Source organism: Lissotriton helveticus, chromosome 8, assembly GCF_964261635.1.
Source record: "Lissotriton helveticus chromosome 8, aLisHel1.1, whole genome shotgun sequence".
Classification (NCBI taxonomy): Eukaryota; Metazoa; Chordata; class Amphibia; order Caudata; family Salamandridae; genus Lissotriton; species Lissotriton helveticus.
Window position 1 is genome coordinate 390831031 of NC_136069.1, and position 13143 is coordinate 390844173.

Sequence of the window (13143 nt, forward strand, 5' to 3'; positions counted from 1 at the left end):
CTCAAGCACAGTGAAAAATCAATAATGCGTGATTGGAACATCCTTAATAAAGGCCAACTCACACTACGGAATGCCTTATTTGCCTTTAAGAGAGGGCACAATTGAAGAGGCTGCTTATTCTACACCAGGCCCCCTCCAGCACCACCTCAGAGGTGTAACACTATATGGCAGCTCCCACCCATACAAGGACACTTCCCCTGAGGTTCCTGCGCAGCCTATGCCCAAACAACTACCACCAAGAATATCGACATCAGCATGGGGCGACCATGGGTGTTAAGACACCACACAAACTGTAACAGTGAGAGGGTTATCTACCTTATTACATGTCCTTGTGGGCTTATATATGCAGGGATGACACGTAAAGTACGCGCGCGCATACTAGAACTTAAGAGCATGATCAGATACGCTAAACAAACCATCAAGCTGACCAAGCACTTCCTAGAAATGCACCATCCGGCAGATTCCATTGCTCGGACTGTACTTGACAAACCCAATCTCAGAGCCACGTCACCCAACCTGACAAAACAACTGTTGCGCGTTGAGCAAAGATGGGTGCTTCAGTTGAACACATCTAACCTTGGGTTAAATGATGACATCCCTTGGCTGGCCTTGACTTAATTCCATTGATTACGCAGACGCATTTTGCGTCCCATCCCAGATATGAGAACATTACGTTTACCACTGTCTGCATATCTAGCGTTCCACGCAGATACTACGACCCAGACACTGTCTTTTTTCACTCACATTAGAGACCATGCACTCTTACATACTCCTTCCATCTTACTAAACTCTTGCTCAATGAGTACTGTACATCTTTCTTCCTTTTCACTCTTAGCCAAGATTTCCATGCATGTTGACATGGTCCCTTTGCTCCGATTTATGCCATCTATCACTGGCACTTCTCAACCATGATGGGGCTGTTGAACCATACTGCACCTTTGCATTTATTTTCACATTTTGATGTGTAACCCCTGACCCCATTGATTTCTGCTGGGTTCATTCTCAGCTTTAATCTTCCCATCCGGCCTCTTAGACTCTGTTTCCTTATATCCCCACACTTACTTGGTAATCGAGTCCCGCCAGTCTATAATTCCCAGGGTCCCTTGCTCCTAGAACAGAAGCCGTTAACGGGGTCTCCTACTTAAATCGGTCGCACTCCACTAGTCCTTCCCACCTGTCCGTGGACATATTCGGTAGATTACCTGGCCTTGAGTGGTAAGTGTCAGCAAGTTAGTGTTCTGTACTATACTCCAGATCAGACCGCTTATCAAGCGGCCACAACCAGTTTATTAGCTGGTTTCTCCAGCTATATAGGGCACGTCCTGTGAGCGTGTCTCCGCTGAGGTGCATTGCCGTCCGACCCAATTTACCTACTACCTGTCTGCTGGACTACACTCTACTGGACTCCTGCTATTCTGGCTGCCATGCTGCCCTCTTACGGGGGTGAGAAGGACCGGAGCTTCATCTCCTGAACCCGTAATCACTCCAAGAGCTAGTAGGCTGGCATCCTCATCTGAAGCCTCAAGGACATAACAGGCTTCTAACAACCTTGAATATGGACTCTGCCATCTGTTAGTCTACCCTGCCACGTTTTGCCACCCCAGTCCACGACCCTTTGAAGTGGGCTTAAGGTGCTTACCAGTCTCTGTGCATCTCCTCTGCTGGGCAGTCCAACCCTGAGCAGAACAGTCACTTTACCGCCACATTGGACCAGCAGCAAAGACACACATTGAACCCCGCATTGCCTTTAGAACAGACGCTGTGCACTGTATCTGTGGTAAAGACCCCGCATCTCTCAATTACTGGAGCCTCGACAGCTCTTCGGAACCGACACATTGCCCAACTCTGAGATGCATCTTTGACGGCAAACTTCGCACCTCAAACCTTGTCAACCGGATTTTCAACAGTAACTCAACAGGGCCTTGCACTGCAGCCTCACTGCATCTGGGTACCGACTATCACTTTGGCTATGCAATGTTTCTTTGACACAGATCCATGTTATTCTCCGCAAACCAGGATTTCAGTTACTTTTGTTCAGCAGGTCCAACGGGCTTCATCGCAGTCAGCAAGACTTTGTCCGGGTCCGCGCAACCAGATATCCACATTTGTCGCTTTACTCCTTTTGGCGAATTTTCTTTTACAAAATCCAGATTCAATCTCTCTAGTTCTACTAATTGGACTTTTATGGTTTTGGTCTAGTTTTGTTTATGAAACATTATCATATTTTTCTAACCCAGTGTATGATCTTTTTGGGTGGTGTTTTCACTGTTATTCTATTTGAAGTGGTGCACAAATACTTTACACATTCCTCTGAGTTAAACCTGACTGCTCTATGCCATGCTACACAAGGGTTGAGCACAGGTTAATTCAGGGTTTGATTGTAACTTCACCCTGAGAAGAATTTTGGTTGCTGCTTGAGAAGGGTCCCCGCCCCCCCTTCAACTAGTAATCCAGTTTCCTACAGCGCTTTCCTAGCACATTCTGCCCGCCATTTAAACCAAGAACAAAATAAGAAATGGGAAGACTTTTCCTGCAGCGCGTCCTGCAGGTTACAAAGTAACCAGTTGAATGTGCTGAGAACAAATAACACCAACCTGTCTGAAATGTAACTCACTGGAAAACATGCTCACAAAAGTAGCCTGTTCTACTCCCAATGGAATAGCCCAGCAGCTGTGCTGTAGCACAGAAACATCAAACAGACTGTCACCACCAGCAAACTTTTTCTTATAAAGCATTAAAAGAAGTGAAGACAACAAGCAAAACTTAACTCTGAGAAGCAAGAACAGAAATCATTTGTAATTGGCTCTATTGATATGATGGACTGATTAATTGTGTTTGTGTCACTTCCTACCTTGTTGCGCAGGATTGTGGTTATTGTAGTCTATTTAAGAGCTGTAATAGTAAACACTAAGAAAGTTGACTGCATAAATTGACCCTCCTGTCTTTTAATAAAATTGACTGTGTATGCCAGCTCCAGGATGAGCCAAAAGAAAGCCTTTGCTGTTTCCACTGGAGTTAGCTGTGTTAGCGGGACAAATCCTAGGAATGGGGCCTGATTTGGATCTCGGCAGACAGGTTACTCTGTCACAATGGAGATGGATATCCTGTCCATGGAAATATAAATGCGATACAATATATTGAAATTCATATTTTGGCTGACAAGATATCTTTTACCCTTGTGATGGAGTAACCCCTCTGCTGAGATCAAAAGCAGGGCCTTAGTGTGCTGTAGCGATCCCCAAGACATAGATAGCCAGACTATATGAACATTTCAGTTTTGGAACCTCACTGGGTTTGTGAAGTGAATGTTTATTTCCAACACATATCTTTCCCCCTCATTTAGTCTGTTGGTTTATCACTTTACTCTTCCCTGTCCCTTTCTTTCACTCTTGTTCAGTCCTTTAAAAGCATTTCTGATCCAGGTATACCGTTTTAATACACCTAATAATATCACTTTCTTATAGCCTGGTTTCATGCTCTTAGCTTCTCACTGTCAATTCTGTCCTTCACACATTTCTCTAACATCTTGGCAGTGATTGATTTCCTGAATTCCAGTTTGATTCTCCTCTTTTATTTGCTTCTTCTTGTCCCCCTTCTTCCCTCTGTAACCATTCTTCCTTGGTTCTGTCATTTATGAAGCCACCATGATGTGTACATACTTTCTTCAGACTTAATTTCCCTGAATTGTTGCTTCTCGGTTTAAACTCAACACATCAAGGTATCCTATATCATACTGACAATGGGCTTGTGACACCTCACACAAAAAATATTTGTAGCTAAACCACGGTTAAATGTTATTTTAGGACCCTTACCCACTCTAGTAGTGGCAAGCTTTATTATCGGGTCTGATACTGGTCCCTATAAAGCAGAATGGTCTTCTATGAGATAGGAAATATATTGAAACACCTATATATCTCTTATAATATTGGGTGTTCATGGTATGAATAAAAAATATGTACATGCGGTGTTATTGGGATAGAATGACGCTACACCCTCCCCTTAGTGTTGACATGCCAGGATCTTTATCCTCTTCACTATTTATTTCATCAGTGTCCTAGCCTATTCAGTCCAAAACATACATAAGAAGGCAAGAAGAATACAGCAGCCAAGAAGAAATCAGGGTAAAATGTAGGTGTTGAAGGGTGACATGCCACCCTTGATGACTGTGTGACTGTCTCCTTCTTCACACTGAGTGACTCCCTAATAGGGAGAACTTATTAGCAAACTAATATCAGGGTGAATAGACTCATCACATGATCTATAATTTATGTTCTACATCCAGATAAATGTACATATCTTTAATCCATACCATGAACACCCGTTATTACAAGGGATACCTGAGTGTTTCAAGGTATTTTTTATAACCCTGAGAAGACCCAGGTAGGTAACTATCTCAAGTGCTCCCTGGAAAATGGTAGAACCCATCTGAGTTTATAAATGAGATCAAACAAAGCAAGCTACTACTAGAGTTGTTGAGGATTTAAAAATATGTTTTCCCCCCTGGGTTAACTACCATTATGTTTTACTGTAATCTTGTACAAGTCCTGAGTTATAACATACCTTGCCACCCAAAGTAACAAACCACTGGTTATACTCAGGCTTTGTGAATTTAACACTTCTTAGGTAAGATTCGGCAGCCACAGCTACCTCAGTTTTATTACAGAAAAGTTCCCATTGTTTTGTTTTACAGAGTTGAGGAGAATAAACGTGCTGCTACCGCAGAAAAAATAAAAAAACTGGTAAGATTACTATGCTTAAAACTAAATGTCTTATTCAATATAATTTTATAATAGAGATAAAGCGGAGATATCAGGCCTATATTAGCAAGCATGTGACTGTCAAAGACCTTTATACTCTTTATAAAAAATGATAAAGTCTGCTTTCGCCCTCCTCCTTTGGTGTCGTATTTCTTTTATTTTAGACCCAGCTCAATGAGAAATTGCATTACCACCATGCTGCTGCATAACTTCCTAATGATATTAAGGCACAGATTTACAAAAGGTTTGCATAGTGCATAATGCTGCCCTATGTTACTTTGCGACAGGAAGGTAATCCTCAGATTACGCCTGGCTGTTGCAGTGCATCCACCCATGGGTTTTGTTGCAGAAAAAGCCTCAAAGGGTAGTTTTTGTGCAGGAAGGGACTCCGTCCTTCACTAAAACTACCCTGGCCACAAAACTAACATTCTGGCACAAGGATATCTGCTTTGGCACTAGGCAGCACAACGTACACCTGCCCATTGAGGGAGATAGACTGCTTAGTTTCTTGGAAGATATGGTACATTTCTGTAATCTCTATTTGATGCAGTGCAGCCACTTTAATTCTTGTCCTGCATTATGTACCCTTTTTCTAAATCTGGGCTTCAATCTCCTATCACAGTAGACCTGTTGAGACTTGAGAATGAATGAAAAATATTAGGTGCCAAATATCAATCATATATCCCATATGTGCATATCAGTTGGAGTAAAACCTACTTCACAAGTCAAGTTTGTAAAAACATTTTTTTTATCAGGCATGTAAATATACACACAGACATATATCCACAAACAGACGGGTGAGCCATCTGGCTTCCAGATCGCTGGGTATGCTCATTATGGCACTCACACGATCGCAGGGATGTATGACGTTACAACGCATACTTTTACTCCGCAGACCGTTACAACGCGACTTTTACACCGCATACCGTTACAACGCATAGCGCTTAGAGGTGCTGGATAGTGGTAAGTATAATTTACTATTCTAACTCCAGTCCCCGTGGACCCTAGGGAAGGTGTTGGATAGTAAATTATACTTATTCCCTATCCTAGAGCGCCCCCCAGCGCAATGCGTTGTAATGGTATGCGGAGTAAAAGTCGCGTTGTAATGGTAGTGCGGAGTAAAAAATGCGTTGTAACAGGTGTATACCGATCGCAGCAATGTGCCAATTGTCTTACTACCTTCAACCACCACCACAACGACACTCCAGGGCAATGGATTTAGTTGCATTTATTCAAGCATTTGCAAATATGATTCCAGTGGATATGCTAAGCGAGTAAGCACATTTTGGCGATTGTTATTCCATCAGCAATGAGTCCTTCATTTATGTTTTTAAAGCATTGGCAGTTAAAAGAGACAAATGAATGTATTAACTGAAAAAAAAAAACATTACAGGGACTTTATAGTTAGTAAATAAAAAAAATTTAAACTAAGAAATTCACTGGAAAAAACAAAGGTTACAGGGTCGTTACAATTAGGCTCAGGTTTCCCTCGTACAAAACCAGAGAAATTCAGCAGTTATAGTTAGCTGAACTAACTATAACATGTGCTTAGGACTTCACATATTACATAACTCATGACATGGTCAGTGGCATCACTGATGAGACCTCAAATGACATCACTGATATCATCCAGAGACTGTGAGTGTTTTAAAAGGTTTGTGTTATATATATATATATATATATATATTATATATATATATATATATATATATATATAACATGTTTGCACCCTGCTTTGAGTGCCGGAGGATGCTTGCAACACACAGCCAGCAATGGGACACCACTTGGTGTATGAAAAAGCAGATAACTGTATCTGCAATCACAGCGTGGGACATGAAAACACGAGGCGGACCATAGCAGGAGTAGCGGAGTCAAATTCTGAGAGAGGCGGGGCCAAGAGCATTATGCTCCAATGAGGGAAGATCTACCTACCTTCAAATGTGAGCCCCCAGGCAGAACACTATCCAAGTGAAGCGGGTACTGAGGAAAGCTGCAAGGCTGAAACACGTCTGCCCCGCGTTTCACCACAATCACCACAATAACAGGACTTTGAACTGGGAAACCTTTTGCAATAAATCCATTTTCTCCACTGAGCATGTGTTGGACCCGTTTCCTCGGAAGTGGGATTAGACTTGATATATATGAATGTATGGGTTAGTGACTGGTTGTGGGAATGTCTGTATTAGCCTGTCAGTTGGTGTTGGTAGATGTATCGTTGAGTGATGGGTTATCTCAGTATCTCTTTAGTTGTCTGAGTGTCTGTGTGGGTGGGTGAGACTATGTAACTGCCTCTATAAATGAGTGAATGGGTATGTCAGTGGCTGTATGGGTCAGTGAATGCATGTGTGAGGGACTGTATGAGTGAGTGAGTGTGTGTATGGCTGTAAAGTAGATGAGTGCATGTGTTTATGGTATATGGGCGAGTAGCCGGGTATGTAAAAGGCAGTATAGGGAAGCAATGGTGGAATGGAATGGAATGGAATGAGAATTTATATAGAGCGATGGCTACCCAAGGGCGTCCCAGCGCTGTAGAAGAAAAATAGTGGGTTAAGCAGAAGAGGCTGGAATTTGAGGAACAGAGAAAAAATTAGATCGAGGTCCTATTAAAAAGCCAGGTTTTTAGAAGTTTTCGAAAGGTGAGCAAATTGGATTCTGATCTGATAGGGAGGGGGAGAGAGTTCCAGGTCTTGGCCAGATTGTAAGAAAGCGAGCGGCCTCCACATCTGGCTCTTCTAATGCGTGGTACTGAGGTGAGGTGGGAGGTCGCGGATCTGAGGGGGCGGGTGGGAAGATAGGCTTTTCACTAAGGGGCGATTGATGGAAGGGCCTGTTCCCCAGTAAGAGCGATGTGCAATGCACATGCTCTTGAATTCGATTCTGGCTCTCACAGGGAGCCAGTGGAGGTCTTTCAATCTGGCTTTGACTGATGTTCGACGAGGGATGTTCAAAAGGATGCTTGCCGCGCAGTTTTGAATGATTTGAAGTTTGGTGAGTGTGGACTGTGGGGCGCCAAGATATAGGGCGTTACCGCAGTCGAGACGCGAAAGAATTAGTCCTTGGACCATGATCCGTCTTGAGTGGAGCAGGAGGAGAGGGAGAATTTTTCGAAGTAGTCTCATCAGCCTGAAGCAGGTGGCAGCGAGCTTGGTTGCTTGGTGGTTGAAGGTGAGAGTTTGGTCGAGCCAGATGCCTAGACTCTTGATTTGCTCCTTGGGTTGCGGGGGGTCACCTAAACAGACGGGCCAGATGGGATCAATGGATTTCGTGATGTTATTTCCAAGGAGCATTACCTCCGTTAAGTTTTAAATAGGAACCCGACATCCAGGCGGCGACAGCTTCCAAGCATTTGTGAAGGCTGTGGTGGGAGTTGAGGGGGGGATCCAACGCTACCACCAGCTGCGTGTCGTCCGCATAGGTGACAATTTTCACACCGAAGGGGCGGACGACGTCAGCTAGAGGACTGAGGTAAACATTAAAAAGGGTGGGACTCAGGGAGGAGCCCTGAGGCACTCCACAATTAAGAGGTTTACTGGAGGAGGTGAACTCCCACTCAAATACTTGGAAGGATCTGTCTGTGAGGAAGGATCTCATCCAAGTGAGTGCTGTTCCTGACACTCCTATCATACCAAGGCGGTGGAGTAGGATGCTGTGATTTACAGTGTCGAAGGAGGCACTCAGGTCGAGTAGGACAATGGCCGTAGACCCGCCACCGTCCAAGATCCTTCTTGCCTCCTCCGTCACTGCAATCAGGGCAGTCTCTGTTCCATGACGAGGCCTGAAGCCCGTCTGGGTGGGGTCCAGTATGTTGTTAGATTCCAGGAAGTCGGTCAAGACAGAATTGACGTACTTCTCAAGAAGTTTGCTGAGCCAAGGTAAGAGGGAGATAGGTCGGTAGTTAGAAGGATTGGATTGATCAAGGCTGTTTTTTTTTTTAATAAGGCTTTGACCATAGCTCTTTTCCATAGGGGCGGGACGATGCCAGTATGGAGGGAGGAATTGAGCAGGTCTTGGATGGTGGGTGATATCTGTCTGGTTATCGGGGTGAGAACCCTCGGGGGAGCTGGATCAGTGGGTGATCCAGATTTGACCTGTCCCATGATTTTTTCTAGGTTGATTAGGTCTAGTGCTGGGAGGCTATTAAGAGCGTTGAGTGGGACTGTCGTGGGGCCTAGGTCGGCGGAGTCTCTGGGCGGGGTGGCAGAGTGAGGGAAAGAGGAGTTGATGACTTCTATTTTATGGTGAAAGAACTCCGCTATTTCCTCGCAATGGGTCTGGGTATTGTTGTACACCTTTGGGTTCTCGGGAAGTTGCAGGAGGGATTTAGCTATCCGGTAGATCTCCTTGGGTCTAGACGCTGCTTTATCTATCTTTTGTTCGTAGTGTTTGGCCTGCGCTAGTTGGATATCTACTTTATATTTTTTAATAGCTGCTCTATAGCTCGCTTTATCTGCTGGAAGGTAGTTGAGGCGCCATTTCCTCTCGATTCGTTTGCAGGCACGTTTGGCCTCCCGTAGATCAGTCGTGTACCATTGGATTGCCCCTCTTGGGATGGATACTTTTTAGTGGGAGTACTAGATCTAAGGAGCTAGTAATCCATCTGTTATAATTCTCGTTGCCCTGGATGGGATTGGATGAGTTAATGGATTTTGTGCACTGTAGGGAATCCTGCCACTCCGGTAGGGGGATTTTTTGCCAGTTGCGTGACTGTTGAATCGTCGGGGGTTTAGGAGGGGGGTGATAGGGAAGGGTCCAGGTGAATGGGATGAGAAAGTGATCAGACCAGGGAAGGGGGGAAGGGTTTTTAACGTGAAGGTTGGGGCAGTTGCTGAAGATGGGGTCTAAGAGATGGCCTTTTTGGTGAGTGGGCCCAGGGACAAGTTGATGTAAATCAAGGGCATGTAGGCTAGAGGAAAGTTCTCTGGCGGTGGGGTCGTTCGTGTCATCCAAATGGATGTTGAGGTCGCCTAGGATTGTAAAGTTCGCAGAGCTGAGTGCAAGGTTTGCAGCTATCGGGGCAAGATTAGAGAGAAATTGACCCTGAGACCCTGGCGGGCGGTATATGAGCATACCCGAAAAGGTATGAGTGGGGCTGAGTTTTATAAAGAAAGGGAGACATTCACTGTCTGGAAGATGCACGGGGGTGCTGGTGACTTCGTAATCTGCTCTATAGATTACTGCTAGGCCACCGCCAATTCCTTTTTTGCGGTCATGGCGGAGTATTTGGTATCCAAGCGCAAGTGCTTGTACCAGATCGGGTTCTGAGTGTTCCTGCAGCCATGTCTCTGTGACGAAGAGGATGTCTGGGCTTATTTCCTCTAACATTAGGGAGATTTCTGTGGAGTGTTTGGGGAGTGAGCGGCAGTTGAGCAGAAACATAGAGTATGTTGTGGGTTTCATTGACAGATGAAGTGCAAAATGAAAGCCACAATGGTTGCAGACAGGATGTTTTATAGATGAGTCCCATGCGTATAGGCAGGGTGGCTCAGCTGCCTGGTTTAGTAGACGAAGGGATTGGGAATTGTAAGTGATGATTTGGCTTGATGACTGAGCAGGGGGAATGGCTCTTGGCCTTGGTCGGTCGCGGACGGGCGCAGACGGGCTTACCTTTGGCGCGCCTTCGGCGCGCAAACGTCGCGCCCGCTACGCTCGTCCGCTGCGCGTCCGGAATATACACATGATTTATACTACCGTTAGTTGGCGAACAGGGGGGCGTGGCCTCAGAAAGGGGCGTGGCCTCCGGGCTTGGCGTGATGGCGCCAAGGAGTGTTGGGTTGTGTTGCCGCGTCAGCGCTAGATCCGCTGCATGGGACAACTCGTTGCCAGTGAGGGTGAGTAGTTAAAAACACAAGTATCAAGTGACAATAGGTAATTTTAAAATTTAGCTCGCTCCCGGCTTCCGCCTCAAGAGCTCAACACAATGCTTTACCAGGCGCCCTAAGTCGGCGTCTATAAGTAGTGGTCGGCGGGGGGCGTGGCCTCCGGGCTTGGCGTGATGGCGCCAAGGAGTGTTGGGTTGTGTTGCCACGTCAGCGCTAGATCCGCTGCCTTGGACAACTCGTTGCCAGTGAGGGTGAGTAGTTAAAAACACAAGTATCAAGTGACAATAAGTAATTTTAAAATTTAGCTCGCTCCCGGCTTCCGCCTCAAGAGCTCAACACAATGCTTTACCAGGCGCCCTAAGTCGGCGTTTATAAGTAGTGGTCGGCGCGGGGTGTGGCCTCAGAAAGGGGCGTGGCCTCCGGGCTTGGCGTGATGGCGCCAAGGAGTGTTGGGTTGTGTTGCCGCGTCAGCGCTAGATCCGCTGCCTTGGACAACTCGTTGCCAGTGAGGGTGAGTAGTTAAAAACACAAGTATCAAGTGACGATAAGTAATTTTAAAATGTAGCTCGCTCCCGGCTTCCGCCTCAAGTGCTCAACACAATGCTTTACCAGGCGCCCTAAGTCGGCGTCTATAAGTAGTGGTCGGCGGGGGGCGTGGCCTCAGAAAGGGGCGTGGCCTCCGGGCTTGGCGTGATGGCGCCAAGGAGTGTTGGGTAGTGTTGCCGCGTCAGCGCTAGATCCGCTGCCTTGGACAACTCGTTGCCAGTGAGGGTGAGTAGTTAAAAACACAAGTATCAAGTGACAATAAGTAATTTTAAAATTTAGCTCGCTCCCGGCTTCCGCCTCAAGAGCTCAACACAATGCTTTACCAGGCGCCCTAAGTCGGCATCTATAAGTAGTGGTCGGCGGGGGGCGCGGCCTCAGAAAGGGGCGTGGCCTCCGGGCTTGGCGTGATGGCACCAAGGAGTGTTGGGTTTTGTTGCCGCGTCAGCGCTAGATCCGCTGCCTTGGACAACTCGTTGCCAGTGAGGGTGAGTAGTTAAAAACACAAGTATCAAGTGACAATAAGTAATTTTAAAATTTAGCTCGCTCCCGGCTTCCGCCTCAAGAGCTCAACACAATGGTGTATATATATATATATATATATATATATATAAGTGATTGTATGGGTGAGTGAATGTGACAGTGGCTGTATGGGTGAGTACATGCTTGTGTTAGTGATTGCATAGGTGAGGGATTACGTATGAGTAGGTGAGTGGGTATGTGTGTGTGTATCTGTATTTATGAGTGAATGGCTTTGTGTTTGATTATATAGGTGAGTGACCAGGTGTTTGAGAAGTTCTTTGAGTGACTGACAGTGTATGAGTGGCTGTATGGGTGTATGAGTGGATATGTCAGTACCTGTATTAGTGAGTGTATGAGTGACTGCATGGGTGACTGAATGAATCTGTAGACCTATGAATCAATGAGTAGGTGCGTAAGTACTGGTATGGGTGTGTCAATGGTTTTAAGAATCGTAATGTGGAAGTTGGGGTGGGTGTATGAAAGGTTATATTGGGTTGTGAATGAGTGTCAGATTCTGTGAATGATGTTATCAGTGATGTCATTTGAGATGTCATCAGTGATGTCACTGACTGTTATGAGTGATTTAATATGTGAGGTCACAAGCAGTGCATTGGGGGTGCGAATTATTGTTTTTTGTATGAGGGGAAACTTGAGCCTATCTATAACGTCCCTGTAACCTTTGGTTTTTCCAGTGAATTTCGTAGTTTAAAAACAAAAATTCCTAACTATAACGTCCCTGTAACCTTTGTTTTTTTCAATTAATTTCTTAGCTTTTTTTAAATTCTATTGCCTAACTTTAACATTCTTGAAACCTTGGGTGTGAATAATTGAATTTCAAGGTTTTTAAATTGTATTTTGTATCTATAACGGCTCTATAAAATGTATTTTTATAACCTTGTATTTTTTTCAGTGGATTATTAAGTGTAGTTTTTTCTTTACAATTTTTAAATTCATGATGACGTCACAATACCCAGAGTGACTTCACAAAAGGTGCATGTTTTTGAGGAAGTTTGAGATATATATATAGACAGGTTTTACTTAAAAGCAGACATTAGTTATTTAGTAATGTAGAGTTTACATTTGATTTTTTGTGATGTTTTTTGAAAAAACACTTCAATGTGGTGTTTTATATGTACACAATGACACTTTAGACTGCAGCGCCATTGGTGGTCGCGAAGTGCGCATGTTTTTTAAAACTCGGGAACACATATTACTTAGACATATTTTAAAAGCCTTTTACTTGTAGTTTCACGTGATCGCAGTGATGCCGGAAGTTACGATGACGTCGCTAACCGGGATGAACGTGTGTTTTTGACGAAGTTTATAACACATATTTATACATATTACATTGTATGATGCACCCTTGGGGTTTAATATGAGTCGATTAGCCCTTATGTTTGAGTAGTTTGAGTAGTTATTTTCAAATAAAATATTGTGCTTAATTTCCAGTCTTCACGAGGACCCTGATCATTGCGAAGATCATGTCACTGGTAAAGAAAGGA

The 13143-nt window shown here is 44.7% G+C and overlaps 1 protein-coding gene across 9 annotated transcripts in view; it reads left to right on the top strand.

Moving 5' to 3' along the window:
* LOC144772708 (uncharacterized) overlaps positions 1-13143 on the top strand; it is a 1708106-nt gene that overhangs the window by 148989 nt on the left and 1545974 nt on the right. For all 9 annotated transcript variants that reach the window (XM_078657210.1, XM_078657211.1, XM_078657206.1 and 6 more), the window contains one exon: positions 4691-4739. In XM_078657210.1, the coding sequence (XP_078513336.1) occupies positions 4691-4739 (49 nt within the window). The remainder of the gene's footprint in view (positions 1-4690; positions 4740-13143) is intronic.